We start from the raw sequence: 19,725 nt of genomic DNA on the forward strand, positions 1-19,725 counted from the left end.
GCCAGACCTGCAGACTGTGATCATCATTCTGAATGACAACAGGAAGACAGTGTGGATGTTTGGAGGATTTAGGAGTTCTCTTGATTAGTTTCTAATTATTATATATAGATTTTACTGCTGGTCGGTGGTTCTGGGTGCAGGAGCTTCCTGCTGTGTTTACCATCTGGTTGAGAGGAAGAAACGATTCACTGGCATCTGCTGCTGATTTTTCTGCTCCTTTCAGACAAAACATGTGACTTCCAATCACACGTGTGATTGGACGGTGATGTTGTACTGAATAAAACTGCAGCAGTTCTTCTTCATCCCACACTGCAGAAACACAAAACCTTACCAAGAATGTTTGATGTACAGTAGTTTATAGTTGAAACATCAGTTCACTTGAACTAAGACAAAACTGACTTACAAGTAACTTTTAAGCAACATATAGGAGCTTGACTCAAGTCAATAATTATTGGATATTTTAAAAAGTAAGTTGGCCTTAAATTTTGTCTCGACAGAATTATTTAATCCCAAATATTCCATGTATTTTTTTTCTTGTGGGATTTTTCTGGCGGGGTAAACTTTGAGTCACACTCAGACATCTTCATTACGTTCTTTGACTCGAGACGGTTGAGGCTACCGCTAACTAGCTGCTAATATGCACTTGCTAACCTTTTCATAATGGGGCCATTATAGCTAGATAAAAAGGACTACATTTCTACAAAAAAAACTCAGAAATCTTGAGATTTATCTCAGAAATTCTCTAGACAAAATAAGGAAATTTGAGTTTGAAAGTCAAAAAAATTGCTTGAAAAAAGTCAGACTTTGAAACTCAGAAATGTCCTTATTTTTCTAGAAAATTTCTGAAATCTCAAAATTTCTGAGTCTTTTTAGAGGAAATTTACTAAAAATGTTTTTCTATCTACAATAGCCCTAATATGCCGTCCTACATTTTTACTTTTATCATGAGTTTCTAAAAATGAATCTCCAGTTGGCTGGACGACATTCGAACTTTTCAGTGGAGATGCAGGTTTTAAATTTCCGTCATAAGGGTTTTTAAAAAGTCTTACATTTGCGTTGGTGAAAGCTTCAGAACCCCTGATCTTTCCTTGTTTCTCCTGTAAAATCTGCCGGGTTCTGGTTCTGGTTCTGGTTCCAGGTGAGATGAGGAGGCTTTGATCAGAGCTACAGGAAGAGTTAAAAATAAAGATGTAGAGCAGATGCTGCTCTGGATTTGGGCTCCAGCTGCTTGGAGGTCGAGGTGATTGATGTGTGAAGCTGCTGCTGCTGGTCTGGAGGTTTCGCTGGTTTTTCTCGTTTCCCTGCCGTTTTGTGACGCTGCAAGTGACTGCAGATGCTCGTCATCACTCTCGGTCATGTGATGCAACACTTGGCAAGGTGATGCTGCCATCTGGTTACTACGGAAACCGTTGTATAGCTGCTACTCCGGGGCATGACTCAGCAGTTTGATGAAGAGATTAAAGGAGACTTAAAGGTGATGATGGAGGATTACAGGACGAGTTCAGAGGTTTCACCCTTTCTGTTCAAAACCAAAACATTACAAAGAAATATTCTCTACTTTTGTTGTTTTAGTCAACCTCATGCTCAGGTTGCTGATTCAAATACTGGAATAGAAACCTTCATCATCTGGACCCTCAGCAGAAACCAAATCGTAGTTTTGATCCGTTAGTCCTGTTTTATACAAAACAGCCTGCAGTTACTCTGCATCGCCACAAGGTGTCACCATATAGATGAGCATGTCGGCTTCCTCCAGCCCTGCCGCCCTGTGGCTGCCTCTGATTGGCCGGGCAGGCTGTTTGTCACATTAAATCCCTCCAATCAGATGCTAAGCTGGATGTTATTGTAAATGATTTCAAATACATTCAAGACATTTGCATTTGTGTCAGAGGGGAAATCTTTTAGATGTTTAAAACCAAGCTAAACAAAATGTATATATATGAAATACGTTCCAAGCTTCATTATTAAGGAATACATTTATGAAAACCACACAATTTCTATAAGATTACAAATATTTTATTATTTTATGCCTCTCAAATGTTATTAAAAATTACTTTTTTTCAACATTATAGGATAAAGATTTTACTGTCAAACATAAATGATTTAACCAATCCAGTCTGGTACCTGTGGAGCTGGAAATTTGAAAAAATATAAAAATGTTTACATTTATAGAGCATAAATAACAAGTTTATCACTTTCTGTGCTCATATTGGAGTCAGTCAGATCTCAATCAGTTTGATCACTTGGTTCTTTTTTAGCAGAACCATGAAGATCTTCAGGTTTCTCAGCTGCAAGTGTGCAATTACTATCAATGTTGGACACACAAGAAAAATATGTTTGGAAAGCCAAGCAGAGAGACCTTGAAGTAGGGGATAAGATCCTGCAGCCATGTTGCTTTAAATGAAGTAATAATATTCAGACTGGAGTCTTTTGGAGTTCATCCGGTCTGTTTGCCATAGATCTCCATATCATCTGTTCTGATGGATGGAAGAGATGGCTTAATCTTCCTCCTCCTCGCTCTGCATCCTCATTCTCAGCTCCTCTGGGATTTGGTGTTGTAGATCAGGTGTTATTTGATGTTTTGACATGCTAATCAGCTGCTCCCAGTTGTAAAAAACAAAAACCTTCTTTCCCTGCCCTACATCCAGTCTCTACACATCTTTACTCAGCACAGGATAACATCATGTAGCTGATGGTGGATGGGAACCGTACAGAGGATTAAAGCTGGCGTGTGTGAGGGTGGAGTCCGGCCTCAGGCCATTTTAGATGGATTATATGGCCGTAAATCCTGGAATAATTCAGATACTGGTTTATTGTTTGAAACTATCAAAATATTGTGTTCAAACACTAAGCTGACTCCAGTTTTCAAGCGCAAAACCCTAATTATGCAGTTTTACTTCCTCTGGTAAAAGGCTGAAACGATTAATCAGTTATTGAAATAATCTTCAACTACTTTAGCAATTGATTAATTGTCAACTGTAGAATACAGGCTTAAAAGAGGCTACTTACTAAAAGAACAATACACTTAGAGCAGTAATTAAGCTAAAACTGTACAAAAAAATATATGCATTTTGCATTTAAGATTTTAAAAAACTCAAACGCTAAAGGAATGCTCTTATTACATTTTAGGGAAAATGTTTTTATTTTATTTTAGTGGAATCAAATTAAATGCTTTTTTGCATATTTTAATGTATTTCTAATGTAGCATAAAAAGGCTTACGTGGTTCAATAAAAAATCTGCAGAATATGCAAAATTTTAATGTGATTAGTTGATTAATTGTAATTTCAGTGCATAATCAATTATTAATTTTTAGTTGCAGCTCTACTCTTGTGTTTCTAAAAGCAGATTAATGTAGATGCTTCATGCCAAACCGCTCCAGAACTGCACATTGCTATAATTGTGCATTAATTGATTGAAACATTTATCCTCAGTTTGCCGTTTTCCCTCTGTCGTTCGGGGAAGCTTTTGGGTCAAGTGTGTGTTTGTAGCACAGAAAGCTGTTCCCTAACAGCTGAGAGAGAGAGAGGGAGAGAGAGAAACAGAGAGAGGGGCGAGTGATGAGGAAGCGGATTGGTGGAGGAGGAGAGCCAGAGGATGGGAGGGGTGGGCTGGTGAGAGATCGAGCAGAGGAGAGAGTGAAGCTGCAGCAGCCAGCAGATAAAAGCTTTTTCTCTCCTTCTGCCGGCGTCTGCGAGCCGCGGATAAAACAGAGCCGTGCAGCCGGCAGAGGGAGCGGCGGATCCGGTCCGCCTGCCGCCGGATCACCAGGCCTCAAACCACAAACAGGGACAGATCTGAGCTGATCGGAGGGACCGCCCAACAACGCAGGAACACTCGGTGCCGTTCCAACCTCCAGCGTATCAATCGGATCGGCTTCTCTGAATGTTTCGTTTCAGCCGGAGACGCCTCCCGTCTTTGTTTCTGGGAGGACGCAATGTTTTAGGCTCCTCTGCGGTTCTACGTGATGCTCTGGACTATCCTTCACCAGACTCTGAATCTTCTTGGCTCTGCTCCAGATTCGCTGCACATCTGCACAAGAAGAAGCTAACTGATGACCAGAACTGCTTTCTGTTTCGACTTCCCAGCCTCGGAGTCCAGAGGCCTGCTCCTAATTAGGAGAAAACAGACTTGAGGAGTTATTAAGGGGTCTGTGGACGTGTTTTCGACATACTGATCCTCATCCTGCAAACTGTGGTTTTCCAGCTGTTGCATCGTCGCAGTGCACCACCTGATGAGGAGACGGGGCTCCTGAGTTCCCAAGGGCTCATGGCAAAATGACAACTTTAAACCTCAGGGAATGAGATGGAGTGGAAAGATCCCAGCTTTTCAGAACTGCAAAGTCATATTCAGACTTTTAATTGCCACCACACTGAGGATAAAGAGACGTGTCAGAGGAGCCAAATCATCACAGGAGAAACCTCCTTAACGGTCCGGATTAGACGTGAGGAGCGGTGGAAATCAGACTGAGTCTTTAGTAAGCTGTCAGAGTATTGGCTGGACTTCCTGCAATCTGTTGCAGCATTGGCTGATGGCTCCCTCTGTCACACACATCCAGACTGCAGGACGTGCAGCAGGAATACCATGGGAAGACTCAGATATACTGATCTCTCTTCTTCTCTGCTGCATTAACATTACCACAGCGTGGTCTGTGGATCATTAATTCATGAGCTTAGATAGAGCTCTTGGATCCCTTCATTCTGGTTCTGTTGATCGGAATGAAACGGGAGCAGATCAGAAGGTTTTTCTCACCTTGGGATATAGCTGTCTTCAATTTTCCTGGGACTTTTAATGATTGATGGAAGATGAGACTAGAAAACAAGTTGACATTCGTTTCTTTGGCATGAAGGCTGGAGAATCCCAGATGGGATGAAAGCGACTCTGATCTGTTGCCTTAGACTAGCTACCAATAAATCTGAGTCCTAAGCTGGACTGGGCTGATTTCCACCTGTATCCTTTCACCGGACAAATGGACTGGAGAATATTCTTCCTGGATTGTTATTTTGGAAGGTAGCATAGTAAAAACCATCCTCTCGTTCTACGCTTTGCTTCATTCAGAGGGTCTGGGCTCTCGGCTATTGAGCGACAGTTGCTTCCTCGAGGTGTGGACTGTGCCAGTTCAACGCAGTGAAGCTTACAAAGAAGTGCCGAGCTGAACGAGATGGCTGTTAATGGTGATTCAATATTTGGAAGCGTGACCAACATTCACTTCCCTCACTGCCATTGCTAAAACTACAAACGGTGCAGAAAATCATTCACAAGTCCTTCTGTTTGCTGACTGGCCTGGTTGAGTCCAACTCAGTGGGAGAAAACCTGGAGATTTGAATCGAGAGGATTAGCGCAGGAAGGCAATGGCCAAACCTTAGAGGTTGATCTTTTAGCTTCCCGTTTCGCTGCCTTCATTCTCCCCCGGGGCATCACCGGAGACATGGGGAATTCAATGGGTTGCGTTCGGCCTCTAAGGGAGGGCGATCCGGACGGCGCACCGACCCTGACACCAAAGAAACGTCTTCGCTTCAGACGTAAGCAGAAGGGCAATAAGAACCAGAGGGCTGGGGAGGAGAAACGGACCCGGGTGCATGAGTCCGACGAGGTCGACCAGGTGAAGGAGAAAAATCCTGAAGGTGTGGAGAGTAGCAGAACAGTGCCTGAATCCCATTTACGTCATTCCAGAACCGATCCACACAGCAATACTCTGTCTCCCAGCTCTATGGGTGGACTGTTGAGCAGCCGAATACTCGAAGCGACTCCCAAGCCCAGTCCAGCCTGGAGAGGAGTCTTCTGCCTTCCTGGGGAGGAAGACACGGTCAGCGCCATCATCGACGTCTCCAGCATCCCGAGCCAAACCACAGCCACCACCCCGGTCAACACGGCGCCGGCCCTGGGCAGTACCACTCCAGGAGGAGGCAGGGTCTGCCGGGTTAGGGAGAAAGTTCAAGGCATTCTGGAAAAACCTTGGATACACAAAAGGGAAGAGGAGAAGGAGAAAGTGAGTAAGGATGGAGGGGGAAACAGGCCAAAGGCAGCAGTAAAGGAGCATAAAGGTGTAGTCCACATCCGAGAGGTGGATGGGAAGCTCTGCGTGGTGCGGACGGTCTACCCCAGTGATCTGGGCTCCCCGCTGCGGAAGGACAACGAGGTGGATGTTCATAAAGAACCTCCGGCACCGTCGCCCGTCACAGGAAACATCCTGAAAGTTAAGCTGGTAGAACCAGCAGGTGATTCCTCGACATCTTCCGGCCATTTGCACATCCAGGACACCATGAAAGCTTCGTCTCTTTTCGAGTCGGGCTACTCTAGCGATCTTCCTCTGACATCTCCGGAAACGGCAGGTACCACTCCCAGTCAAACGGACTGGGGAGGCCTGACCAGCAGCTCGTCTGAGAAACTGGACTCTACCCTGGAGAGTCCGCTGGTGCCGCAGAAACAGGCGGCTTCGAAGCACCTGCCGCAGGTTTGTACAAATGTAACCGAATCAAACCGTGCAACGTTTCTAGAACTAACATCTTGGGTCAAATGTTAAACCTGAATTTGATAGAAAACTACCAATCAGGAAACTCCTGCCTATTCATGGGTTAGTTTTGTGGATTTGCCTATTACCACAGTGACTTTTTTTGTGGGTCATTTGAGATCAAATTTACTTTTGGAAGCTGAAATAATGAGGCGCAATGCTACTTCACACTGACATGTGTAAAGCAGCCAATCCTACACCGCCATTCATTTTCCTTGATGCTGATTGGCTGCAGCGCCAAAAGATACTGGAAGTTAGCTTCTGCTGTAGTGCTAAGACACTTTCCACAGAGCGTTTTAATGTTTCTTAAGGTAGATTTGGTATTCAAACTATTAAAATAGGCATGTTTAGAGGGGAACTCAAATATTTTTGCCTTTTGTGGGCATCTGTGGTCCCTACCTACTACTGAAGATCTGCTGTGAAACCTATAGCTTTATTTGATATAGATTTTGCTTTTTTGCAGTGAAGCTTGTTCTGTTGCTGATAAATTATCCAACCTTGAATAAAAAACTTTGCAAAGAAGTGTTTTTTGTCTCATATCAAGTGTACCAAGACATTTGCACTAAAACTTGGACCTAAAATACTTGGTGAGATTTTCTGTTTTTGCAGTGAATAACTTCAATAGTTGGATTAGTCAGCATAAAAACAATATTTAGAAATAGCTTCAGTGTTTCTCCTTTCCTGTTTTGATTCTCTGAATCCGACCACAGATATTTATTCCCAGGAAAGAGGAATAATTTAGTTCCTGGACCTTATTCTCCAAACCGCTGGTCTCTGGTGTTTGGAGGAGCTTTTACAGCTCTTTTTGTTAGTCTCTGGTTTGTTTTCGTGGTTTCACCGTCGTCATGTGTGCAGCCTGTTGCAGCAATGGTCATGTCAGTTTTCAGCTCTTATCGGATTTTGAGGACATTCATCCTCTGTCAGTTCTTTCCGCCTTTGTTCTTGTGGCCTAATCAACACGGCCCAGGCCAGTCCCTCCATCCTCCTTTTTCCCTTCGTCTCCACACACACACACACAGACGCACCCACACACACACAGCTGACGTATGTAAGAGTGTGAGAGGCAGAGAGGACGGTTGAGTGTTTTAGAGAAAGGTCAGTGGCTGTAATGACGGGGTTTACTTTCTCCTGTAAGTTGAAACTAATCGTTTACTACAAATTTAAACTGACTGGTGGAAAAGGTCACTTACAGTAGAAGTTAACAGTATAAAGTAGTGGTGGAATTCGGTTAAAATTGAGTTAATCTCAGGGTCTGCCATTAATTAATCAAATTAATTGCATTTTAATTGACATAATAAGCAGCATTTTCTGTTACAAACCCCTTTTTGCTGCTAAATTTATCAATAAAATGCTATTTTAGGCTTGAACAGCTTTTAGCACAACTTGAACACACCTAGTCTTTTCCTTGTTTTTGCTGCGTCACATAAGATAATTTTTTGAAGCAGAAATGGCTCGAGAAGCAGCTTTATCATTTATTTTTATTTTTGGATAGCAACATTTACATTTCTGACAGTAAATTAAATAAATACAGACTTTTATTGTTGTAAAACTACTTCCACAAACTATTTTAATAAAACTTTATCTGCGTGTTGCAACAGATAGTTTTTATCAGACATTTGTTTTGCTTATAATTGAATGTAATCTTAAATCTGACCTCAAACATCACTTGATGTGGCAACTATAGGTTTGGATTTTGGTCTCTAAAGTTGAATTCAGTTATCAAAACCTGCAGATTAATGGATTGTGCATTAATTGCGACTTTAGCTGCTAATAAGTGCTTCAGAGTGATGGACTTATTTCTGCATGCAGGTGTTGAACTTCACATCTTCTGTGTTTCTGCTGCGTGCGTTCAGCAGCGCTGCTCTCTCTTGTCCCTCCTGCTCTGCATTTTTTGGCCGTTGCCGCAGTCTCCCGGCATTCTCCGGACATTTCCCAGCTCCGTGTGAGCGGCAGGGAGGGAGGGCGGTCTGACAGGAGGCGACTGATGATAGCAGCAGCAGCAGCAGCCAAGCGCTGACGGTCACTGCCCCTGCATCACTAACGGTCCCAAACAGGCAGGATTCAGAGGAAAAGCCTCCATGCTAGCCTCCCTGGAAGCTGTGTTTAATCGTCTGGGGAAGGAAAAACTTTGATTTCATTTGGCTGAAGTGGCTCAAGTTTGTTTATGTTTTAGGCAGAAGTTTTTCCTCTACTAGAAAAGCACATTTTAAAATGTCAACTAACTACAACAACTGTCTTTGAACCACACAAGCAGCGCTAGAAAGCAGGAATTAAACATGTTAGGATCAAAGTTCTTTGTTTTTTTTAATGGTATTACAGAGATCGTTTGTGGAAAATAATCACAGATGAAGGAGGAAATGCTTTCTAAGGGTGCACTGACGTTTTAAAGAAGGAGTTTAATGTAAAAAGTGTCAGAGCAGGAGTTTCTTAATCTGTCAAATTGTGACATTAAATTTTTTAAGTCATATTTGATGTACACGGAAACTGAAGGTGACACAGTTACTGGAATGTGTTATAAAATACTGGGGAAATACATGATACCGCCCCTTTAAACTCTTAGCACCAGGTTAGCCCTTGAACTGTTCGGTGGTGGTAGAATGTACTAACTGCCAGGACTGCTCCACTTAGAAAAACTTAACTTTCATTGATTACTCTGACTCTGATTATACTGACTGCTCAGGCCTATCTCACAGAACCCCACTTGAAGGAAAGTTGAAGTTTTCATCATTGGAAACAAAAGAAAAATGTCTTAAAAGTGTCTTTTAATCTTAGGCAGTTAGATGTTCTCTGTGTTTTATTTTTTAAATAATATTTTGTGATTTCTTTAACTAGGACAAAATGTTTCCTTCAAACTTTGTTTGTTGATCATCCTCTGAAACAGGAGATGATGATGATGATGATGAAGGAAGGTGATAAAAATAGATAAATGGAGGCTGGGCAGGGAAGAGGAGGGAAATGATGCTGCAGTGAATACGTTTATTTAATTATACATGAGTAATTATCTCGTTATTCTTATTAATAGTGAGAGACATCGAGGCGAGGGGAAACATCAGGTTCGGTCAAAGAGAATTGTGTTACGTTGTTTCCATAGCAACTTCATTTCCAGCTGCTGTGGGATTTTACCGTCTGTTTTCTCATTTTTACCTCTGCCTCTGCCTCTGCGCTCTGTTCCCCTCCAGATCTCGGAGATCTACGTCTGCGGCGAGTCCGCTGACCTCACAGCCAAAGAGAAGCTGCTGCTATGGAGCCAGCAGGCCACCGAGGGCTACCCCGGCCTCCGCTGCACCAACTTCAGCTCGGCGTGGAGCAACGGCCGCATGTTCAACGCGCTGCTGCACAGATACAGGTCCGGGCCGCTGCAGGCGGAGCGGCGCTGCGTTTTAGGCAGACGGGCACCAACATGCTGCATCTGTGTTTGATTTTGCAGGCCGGACCTCATCAACATGGAGGCCGTGACCCGGCAAAGCAACCGGGAGAACCTGGAGCAGGCCTTCGAGATCGCCGAGTCGCTGGGCGTGACCAGGCTGCTGGACGCCGAGGGTGAGGCTGCGGATCGGAACCGCTCTTCTCTTAACATCACACATCTTCCCTCAAAAGCAGCCAGACTTACTGGAGATAATCTGAAGTGATCTTAGTTAATTTTCTCTGAGAAAGTCTTTTATTGCTGTTTTTATGCCATTTATTGAGGAAACCTGCTTTTATTTTCCTTTCCTTACTGAATCATTGGGGATAAAACTTTAAAAAAAAGTTCAGGATGAATGGATGGGTTTTAGCGACGCTGCGTTTCCATTGCAAATATGTTGAGAAAACACATTTTTGCAATTGAAGTGTTTCCGTTAATAAGAAACTAAATTAAAATCCCAGGTTAATAAGTTTGTCCAGGAGAAAAGTAATTAAAAAACACGCTTAATCATCCGAGCACTTCCTGTCGTCGTCTTCGTCTTTTCCGCAAGTAGTAACATTCGGTTGTTGATTATGTGACTCGTGATTTTGTGAAATAAAATACAGATACAACTCCTTTATTAAAAAGGAAAATAAAAAATGTACTACCTAAAATGCAACAGCAGCATTTCTTTAGCCTGATCATTTGTAGTGGAGGATTCATCTGCAGCCAGATGGATTTGAAAAGCTCTGCCTGATTTATCAACACATTGCAGGTTTGATCTGTTTTATGTTTCTCCTCTCTGATTTCCTCAGATGTCGACGTTCCGTCTCCAGACGAGAAGTCCGTCATCACTTACGTCTCCTCGATTTACGACGCTTTCCCTAAAATCCCAGAGGGAGGAGAAGGCATCGCCGCACAGGTGTGACCCGATTGCTGCTTATTTCCATCTTAAAGATGATTCAGATTTTTTTCTGCTGTCCTTTAGCAGTGAAAGTTTCCTTCCTTTTCCCCTGAACTGTTTCCTCTGGTCATCAGGAAGTGGACCAGCGCTGGTCGGAGTACCAGTCCAGGTTCTCGTCTCTGGTCCAGTGGACCCGCCAGCATACGGGCCTCATGGCCAAGAAGAACTTCCCACAGAACCCAGTAGAACTCAAGGTGAGCATCATTTTTATTTTATTTTAAAGCACTTTAACACCAAACATTGTCCAAATTAATACCTAAATGATTTCTGTTAACTGCTTTGGTGTAACAAAAACTAGAGCTGGACGATTAACTGATTTGATCAAATATTAAGGTAATTAATGATTAATTGATTTAATTGAATATTAAGTTAGTTGATAATTAATTTTATCTAATGTGGATCATTAATTAATTTTATTGAATGTTAAGTTTATGATTAATTGACGTTATTGATTAATCAAATTTCAGTAATGTCATCATGCCCAGGGTGGCCATCTTGTTTGAAAACCTTGTTTTAAAGTTTCTTTTTCTCTGGACCTGAAATTCAAGTCAACTGAACGACAAAATATTAGGGTCAGACTAAGATTTATTTTTAATAAAAATAAAATAATGTTACAAGAATACAGTCAAAATAATATGAGAATAAAGTTACAATGTTAGCAGAATGAAGTAGTAATTTATTGACAAATAATTATACAAGCTTTTTTGTCATTAAATTGCTTTTTCTTGCCATTTTATGATGCTCTTATGGTAAAATTGTGTCTTTATTCTGCTAATATTATGACTATATTCTCGTAGTTGAGCATAAATTATTGTAGCCTGAAGTAAAAGCCACATTTTGAAAATGTTTTCTGCCATTTGTAATTTAAAGCAGAAAAAAAACCTGCAACCTGCTGACATATTTATTATAAATGAGGCGTGCATGAAGTCATTGAAGCCTGTTTGTTTGTGACGCTCCGTCACAGACTGTAAAGGTGACTGGCTTTGAGTCGCGGCGTCCATTTACACTCCGTTCCTCCTGCAGGCACTTTATAACGAGTACATCCATTTCAAAGAGACGGAGATCCCCAGCAAGGAGACGGAGAAGTCTCACATCGAGCATCTCTACAAGCTGCTGGAGGTGAGCGCCGTGTGCAGGACGCCGCATTGGCTCCCGGAGCAAACCCTGCAGAACTCAAACACATGACGGGTGGCGAATAAAAGCTCCCCCTGTGTCCCGCTCAGCTGATTCTACCGCCGAGCGAGACTTATGATGCGTTTCCCGTTCCCAGGTCTGGATCGAGTTCGGCCGGATTAAGCTTCCTCCGGGCCTCCATCCCAACGATCTGGAGGAGGAGTGGGGCAAGCTGATCCTGGAGATGCTGGAGCGGGAGAAGGCCCTGAGGCCGGCCGTGGAGAGGTGCAGAAACACAGACGGACTCTTTGTCGCTGAGGTTTGATTTCGCAGGAGTTCCTACTGAACCTGTGTGCTTTCAGAGTGGAGCTGCTGCTGCAGCGAGCCAATAAGATCCAGAACACGGCCGTGGACTGTGAGGAGAAACTCACCCTGGCCAAGAACACGCTGCAGGCCGTGAGTTCGCCTGCGTTTGTTATTTCACAGGTTTTATGGCTCCCAGCTGGATGTCAGGTAAACACAGTGGAGCTGCTTTACGGCGCCTCGACCCATCTGGAGCATCAAATATTTACTCACCGCTTTCCTGCTTTCCGCAAATATTCCACGTTTATCCTGGGAGCGGAAACACTCTTAATAATTATTGCTTCCTATTTGTTTTACAGCAGAAAGCAGATTAAAAAAAAATAAATAATATTAGCAATAAACCATTGATACCACTTTGATCATTTTAGTTTAACTAGAAAAAAAGTAAAAAGAATAATCAATGAAAGAAAATGTGAATGAAAAAGAGCTACTTTTTCTGATAATTCTGATGGCATCTGGCAGGAGTTTGCTGCAGAAGGGAAGGAACTGAAGCGTCTGTCATCTGGTTTCAGGACGCGTCCCGAGCCGAGAGCGGCGAGGCGGTGCAGTGCGAGAGAGAAATGGCGTGTTACCTGCAGGACTGCGAGGCGCTGATCCGGCAGATCGAGCAGGATCTGAAAATCCTGCGAGAGGAAAAGTACTACCAGGTGGACCAGCTGGCCTTCAGGTGAGAATACGAGTAAAACGGACCAGAGAACGTTCAGCTAATTCTGTTAGCAAGTCTTAGGAGGAAAACAACTCAAGTCTAGGTTAGAAAACTGCTGACTGAAACACTTTGGTTCAAAAAAGTCTCATCAGTCCAACTTTCTGCCTTCGTTCACATGAAGCATGAAATATTAAGAAAAAATGTGCGTCACACGACATTCAGACCTGAACCTTCAAAGACGCATAAAGACGGTTATAAAGTCGGCCTTCTATCACCTGAAGAACATTTCCAGGGTTAAATGTTCCCTGTATTTATTCATTCATGTTGAAATGCCTAGAATCTCTCAAGCTTTGCTATATAAACGGCAATGCATTAATCTGAAACATTTAATGCATTTAATGCATTATTAATGCATTATAATACACAGATTAATCAAACTAAAATGGAGAGTTTCCTAGTTCACACCAGTTTTTACTGACTGTGTAAGTAAAAGGAAACTTGACTGGTTTGAATCCCTTTTTTCAGATTTTAAATCCAGTTTGATTGAATTTACGAGTAAATATTATGGAGAAGTTTTTACCTGATTTCATGTCGACTCATCCTGCACGGTAAATTAATTCTGCCTCCTTCATAACACCATTTGACCTTTTCGTGACCTTTCCCGGAGACGTGAAATTCAGAGAAAAACACCCAACAGACCGTTGGGCGGAGTCAAATCAGGCTCAAAACTTCAGAGCTTCTGTTTTTACAGGAAACACAGAAACATACGGGGGACAAATAACACTCCGCTCTCCATTAATACTGACTTTACTTCCTGATTCCTGCAGAGTTAACTGCCTTCAGGAGGAGCTGGTCTCGCTCCGGCTGCAGTGCTCCAGCGTCTACAGGAAGGGCCACTTCTCTCAGGCCCTGGGGCCCACCAGCACGGAGCCGCCCTGGCAGAGAGCCACAGACGGAGGCCTCTCTCTGGGTCAGACCCTGCTAGGCGCCGTGGGGGCCGCGGGGGCCGTTGGAGCCGCTCTCTTGCGGCGGCCGGTGGCGCGCTCCCAGCTGGTGGCCATGTCGTCATCAGAGGACGAAGGAAGCCTGAGGTTCATCTACGAGCTGCTGGGATGGGTGGAGGAGACGCAGGTCAGCCTCTACTGACCGAAACTTTCAAAAACACAGATTATTTCAGATTATTTTAAACATAACCAGGATCTGTGGGTCTCTTCCTGGTTGGATTGTGATTTTAGGTTCTTTACCTCCTACAAAACTCATGTTTTCTTCAGATAAATGGAGCTTTTCTTCACTTTTTCCATAAAGTTTTCTCTGTTGAGCAAGTTGCAGATTAAAAAAACATAAAACATTTTTTCTTTGTTGTATTTTCAGCTGTCTCATTTGGTTTTCACTGCAAAAACAGAAAAAGCATTTAAAACGTAGTCACATGGTTCAAATTGTGTCAAAGAAAATCCATTAAGCACCCCAGTTATTAATCAGCTTATAAAAATACTCGAGCATAAATACACTGAGCTTTTCACACGTTGATATTTGAAGTATTATTTTTAGCTGCATGCTTTGCTACAAATGACAAAACTTGTCATGCTGTTCTTGCATTTTACACAAAAAATGCTTTTTTTTAATTTGAAAATTAATTAAACTGTTTATTTGCATCTTTCAACATATTTCTAATATATAAAAAGGTTTGATTGGTTAAATTAAAAATCTGCACAATGTACCTTTTTTTTTTAATCTGATTAATTTTCAAAATAATTTTTAAATTAATCGTTAGCTGCAGCCCTGCTCTGGTTGCTATGGTGATTCCCTCCCATTAGAAAGAAACATAAAAACACTTAAATTCTTAAACAAACTCACTTTTTGCTAAATCTTGACTTTCTATAGAAAAACGTTTTGAGCTGTTGGCGACAAAACCTTCTCACGTCCGAATATGAAAACTTTTGTATTTTGTGTTTGAAATGTGACCTTTCACTTCCACAAAACGCCAAATTCTGCAGATCAACTCTGTCATTGTGTGTTTCAGGAGCTGCTGGAGGGAGCAGAATGGGGCGCAGACCTCCCCTCTGTGGAGAACAACCTGCAGGAGCACAACACCATCCACACGGCTGTGGAGGAGCTGCTGAGCAGCCTGCAGGAGGCGCGCAGCTACGAGGTGCACATGCAGCCCCACAGGACCAGCTTTTATTCTAGTAAACTTTACAGTTGATAACCAATATTGTGTTTGTCTCCATTTAGGCTAAAGTATCCCCGAACTACAAAGGCAGCTACTCAGAAACCCTGGCCAAACTGGAGCACCAGTACTGCAAGCTACTCGTGAGTGTTTCCCAGTTAATCCCATTAAAGCATGACAACAAATTCTCCATCTGCTCTATGCGCTTTCCATCTTTTCTTCCCTTTTTCTAGTGTTTCTGCAGTTCTGATGCATCTAAATGCTTTCAGCCATGCTGAAGTAGCTGCTTTGGAGTTTTAAATTTTCAGTTTTGTACATTTTAAAGCTTTACAACAAAAGCCCCTTTTTATCATGAATGTCTGGCTGACAAGTCACACCACAAAATCACAAGGTTTTACCAAGTATTTTTCTCTAGTTTCTGCTGAAATACCTTAGTACTCTTGAATTAAGACAAACCTGACTTTCAAGTAAATATAGGAGCTTGTTTGAAATCAGTAATTCCTTTTCATTTGTAGAAAAATTTTTTGTTTTATGTGAAATGCAAGACTAGGATTTAAAAAAAAAATCAATGTTAAGGAGTTACTTTAAACAAGTTCCTATTTTTACTTGCAAGTTAGTTTTTCTTATTTCAACCTTATTAAGATCTTTGCACTAGAAACTAGACAAAAATACTTTGTATTTAATCTTCGACTGGCTTTAAAATCTTCTGTTTCATCCCAGCTTGACCAAACAATGAGAGGAAGTGTTGTGTGTCTGATGGGGGTGTTTGTGTGGTTTCCATAGGAACATTCGTCATGCCGCCTGCAGAGCCTGGAGAGTTTGCACGCGTTCGTGTCCCGCTGCACCGAGGAGCTGATCTGGCTCAACGAGCGCGAGGAAGAGGAGATCTCCTTCGACTGGAGCGACGGCAACGCCAACATGAGCGCCAAGCGGGAGCTGTACGAGGTGAGGGACGGCGGCCGAAGTTCCCCACTGTAAACATAAACACACCCTGATGTTAACCTGCTGGTTCTGGTTCTGGTTGCAGGAGTTGAGGTTGGAATTGGCAGAGAAACAGGATATGATGCGTTCCATCCAGGAAACGGCTGGCCGGCTCTGTCAGGAAAACCATCCGGCCAAACAGACTGTGGAGGTAAACTTTACACATTTACCTCAGGTTGGTCTTTACTGCTGAATGGAGGTGGGCGGGGCTTCTGTGTCATTGAGCTGGAAGCTCCGCCCACCACATTCAGCAGCTATTGAGAAAATTCATTCTTCTCAATGTTTATTTGATAACGTCAGACTTTTAACAAAATGTTTGTGCTTTCACTCAGTCAAAGCTCCTGTGGAGGCTTTTACATTTTACAGCTTTAAAAATGTTTTAAAAAACTTATTGATCAAAAGAAATATGACTCCAGAAACTCTGCATGCAAATTAATACTTTCTGTCTTTGTTGTTCATTTTAAAGGCTATTTAAAATGAATGACATTTCTTTTGCTTTCATTTATTACTGAGGAATAAATCAAAATGTGAAGTTACAATTTCTATTATGTGATTCTAAAATAAATTGCATTAAAAATGAAAATAAAATGTAAGTAAAGAAATGTTTTCTGTGTTTCCAGGCCTACAGTGCAGCGCTGCAGACGCAGTGGCAGTGGGTGGAGCAGCTGTGTGTTTGTGTTGAGCAGCATCTCAAAGACAACACCGCCTACTTCCAGGTGAGCTTAAGGTTCTGTTTTCGTTACTGCAACGTTTAAAACGGGATAAAACCATTAGAGTTCTGATTGAACTGGTGTAAACTCAATAAAACTGGTTTAAATCAGATTAAACTAATTTAACTGGATAAAACCAGTTTAAACCAGATTAAACTAGTTTAACTGGATAAAACCAGATAGAACCAGTTTTACAGCCAGATAACACTGGTCAGAACCAGTTTGAACTGGATTTTTCTCCGCTGGTTGTTAATGTCTGGTGTCTGTGCGTTTTTCCTCCAGTTCATGAGCGACGCCAGGGACTGCGAGTCGTACCTGCGGCAGCTTCAGGAGACGATAAAGAGACAGTACACCTGCGACAAGAACAGCCGGCTGAGCAAACTGGAGGACCTGCTGCAGGACTCCATGGTAACCAGACATCCAATCAGAAAGCTTTAGCTCGGTCACTAGCCTGAATCAAGCCACGCCCACATCCGTCCATCTGTCCTTTCATTTTCTGAACAGTCTTTGCATTTTTCATTCTATTTTTATTCAGCTTACAGTCTGGACTTTGACTAGGCCATTCAGTCAGGTTGCAGTCTGGACTTTGACTATGCCATTGCAGCCTCTTGTTTCTTTTCTACCACCAGTGGGAGTTGTTTTGGTTTTCTCCTAACATGATGCTGCGATTCAGGTCCATCTGTCCATCGTCCCAGACGTTTTGTCCTTCATTCAGACGCTGCTCTGCAGACCTCAGTCCTGCTGCCTTCTTGATTTTAGATCCAGAAGGTTTTTTTCCTTCAACCCCTATGTATTAGTTTTTTCCTACTTTTCCTGTCAGGAATCGAACCGTTAACCTGCTAATTGAGGCCTATAGATCCTCAGCTGAAGGTCATGTTGGGGTTTGACCTTAAATCTTTTCTGTTTCCTGTTGATGGAGTTTCCAGCTCGATGTTTCTCCCGGGAGCCGTCGTACCTGTTCGCCTCAGAATGTCACGCCTCACTCTTTATATTCCAGAAATGCATCTGGTCCGTGTTGGTTCAGGTTCAAATCACCAGCTGACCTGCTGCTGTTCTCCTGACAGCGGCGCCTCGTCTCTCAGTGGGAAATTCATCTCAGAGGCGTAATGTAAAAACTCATCAGCAACGACCTGCTAGCTGCCTCCCTGTTGTTTCTCCATCATGAATCTTTAATGGCTCCCTTTTCTCTGGGCCAGATGATGATGAGGAGCTGCAGCTCCGGCTGTCAGGGCGGAGAGCCCTCCAGTTAAATCTTTAATGTTTATCGGCCGAGTTGGAAAGGTCCGCTCAGGTCCAGAGGCTTGGACAACGCTGGTCTTCCTGCTGGTTCTCCACATTCATACGCCTCTTTAAAGTTGCAGCTCAGTCCCTTCAATTATTAAGGCTAAAAAGTTTTCTTAGATAGCACTAGCGTCTCCATATCCATAAATTATAGCAAGACCTGCTATGATTTATGGATATGGAGACATTGGTGCTTTCTAAGCAGACAGGATGCAGATTTCAGTAAATGTATTACTGGATTAGTCAGCACCTGTTAGCCGCTATAGCTAGTGACTCACCTGAAGGCATCATGTCTACAGAACCAGACTGTTCCAGCGTTGTCAGCTGGTTTTACTGCTGTACAATGGCTGCTGGAAAAGACGAGAGTTTTGTTGTTGACTCACCAGAAGTCATTGCTGCATTCTTGTTGGTTGTGCAGGAGGCTCCACTTCTGCTTTTCAAAGATATATGCTGGTTTAATTGCACATCTGTTTGCAGTTATTTTTGAGTTGAGAAGCTTATTTGGGTTTAAAGTGACTAATTCTGAACTGAACAGACTAAAATCTGATTATCTATGAATAAGTAAAAAAATGTAATGAACATGTTTTGTTTAGACTTATGCTAACCTGCAATAGGTCACCAGTTGAGTTATGACCCTCTGCTGTTCCTGTAGGAGGAGAAGGAGCAGCTGATTGAGTACCGCAGTACGGTGGCCAGCCTGGTGGGTCGGGCCAAGACGGTGGTCCAGCTCCGGCCCCGCGGCGCGGAGAGCCCACTGGGTGGCGCCACACCCATCAGAGCCATCTGCGACTACAAACAGATCGAGGTACGGCAGCCGAGCTTCACCCGTTTCTCACCTCTGACCTTCCCCGGCGATCGCCTTCCCCTGGAAACGGCGCCATGTTTCCTTCTCAGTGCAGCGAAGGTTCGCTTGGAGAAATGTGGCGGAAATGTTTATCAGGAGAAAAATGTCTGGTCTAAACTCAAGCAGCTCAAAGAGTCGAGCATCAAAAAACCCTCAAGCAGTCTAAAGGAAGAGGATCAAAAAGATCTGACAAGATGGAGGAAATAAAGTGGTTGTTGTTCCATTCCAATGCTGTGCCAAAAATCCAAATAAATAACCAGACATTCTGCCAGCTGTGTTGTTAGTTATGTAATTATTTTCATATACTGTTTCTTCCTTGCAGTAAGAATTTGTAAACCTCCATTTTATTCATGTTGTCCCAAATTTATCTGGTAGATTTGAATTTTAAGACTCAAATTCACCAAATAAATTCTGAGAAAAGGTCAGAATTCTTATTTTTCCAGCTCCATCATTTAATCAGAAACCAGTCAGGATCCAGAAAGTTTCCTGTTGAAATGTAGGGTTCTATGTAGATGTTCAGAGGAGATGAAGGATCCGTCCTGCTGGTTCTGACGGACCGTTAGCTTGGCCGTCTTCAGAGTCCAAAAGCATATCAACTCTAAATGTGTCCCAAGCAGGACCCCGTAGTTTCTTCTCTGCAGCGCCCCCTGGAGTCCGGCTGCCATATTTAGCGGCAGGTTCTGCTGGGTCGGTGTATTTGAACACCGGAGCTTCCTGTTTGGGTTTGGGGTTCGGCTCAGTGTCACAGAGGCTCTGGAGAGTCGAGCA

The 19,725-nt window shown here is 42.9% G+C and overlaps 1 protein-coding gene across 6 annotated transcripts in view; it reads left to right on the forward strand.

The window, feature by feature from the left end:
- macf1a (microtubule actin crosslinking factor 1a) overlaps nucleotides 1-19,725 on the forward strand; it is a 146,266-nt gene that overhangs the window by 87,712 nt on the left and 38,829 nt on the right. For 4 of the 6 annotated variants that reach the window (XM_017307475.1, XM_017307476.1, XM_017307478.1 and 1 more), the window contains 16 exons: nucleotides 9,686-9,852; nucleotides 9,934-10,046; nucleotides 10,704-10,810; nucleotides 10,927-11,046; nucleotides 11,876-11,971; nucleotides 12,123-12,250; nucleotides 12,328-12,421; nucleotides 12,841-12,995; nucleotides 13,802-14,105; nucleotides 14,995-15,123; nucleotides 15,207-15,284; nucleotides 15,925-16,086; nucleotides 16,169-16,273; nucleotides 16,743-16,838; nucleotides 17,115-17,240; nucleotides 18,766-18,918. In XM_017307475.1, coding sequence (XP_017162964.1) covers nucleotides 9,686-9,852; nucleotides 9,934-10,046; nucleotides 10,704-10,810; nucleotides 10,927-11,046; nucleotides 11,876-11,971; nucleotides 12,123-12,250; nucleotides 12,328-12,421; nucleotides 12,841-12,995; nucleotides 13,802-14,105; nucleotides 14,995-15,123; nucleotides 15,207-15,284; nucleotides 15,925-16,086; nucleotides 16,169-16,273; nucleotides 16,743-16,838; nucleotides 17,115-17,240; nucleotides 18,766-18,918 — 2,133 coding nt within the window. Of the gene's footprint in view, nucleotides 1-3,602; nucleotides 6,450-9,685; nucleotides 9,853-9,933; nucleotides 10,047-10,703; nucleotides 10,811-10,926; nucleotides 11,047-11,875; nucleotides 11,972-12,122; nucleotides 12,251-12,327; nucleotides 12,422-12,840; nucleotides 12,996-13,801; nucleotides 14,106-14,994; nucleotides 15,124-15,206; nucleotides 15,285-15,924; nucleotides 16,087-16,168; nucleotides 16,274-16,742; nucleotides 16,839-17,114; nucleotides 17,241-18,765; nucleotides 18,919-19,725 lie in introns of those variants that run through there. The other 2 variants (XM_017307473.1, XM_017307474.1) reach the window with 1 other exon arrangement.

The sequence above is a fragment of the Poecilia reticulata genome, linkage group LG11 (genome assembly GCF_000633615.1).
Source record: "Poecilia reticulata strain Guanapo linkage group LG11, Guppy_female_1.0+MT, whole genome shotgun sequence".
Classification (NCBI taxonomy): Eukaryota; Metazoa; Chordata; class Actinopteri; order Cyprinodontiformes; family Poeciliidae; genus Poecilia; species Poecilia reticulata.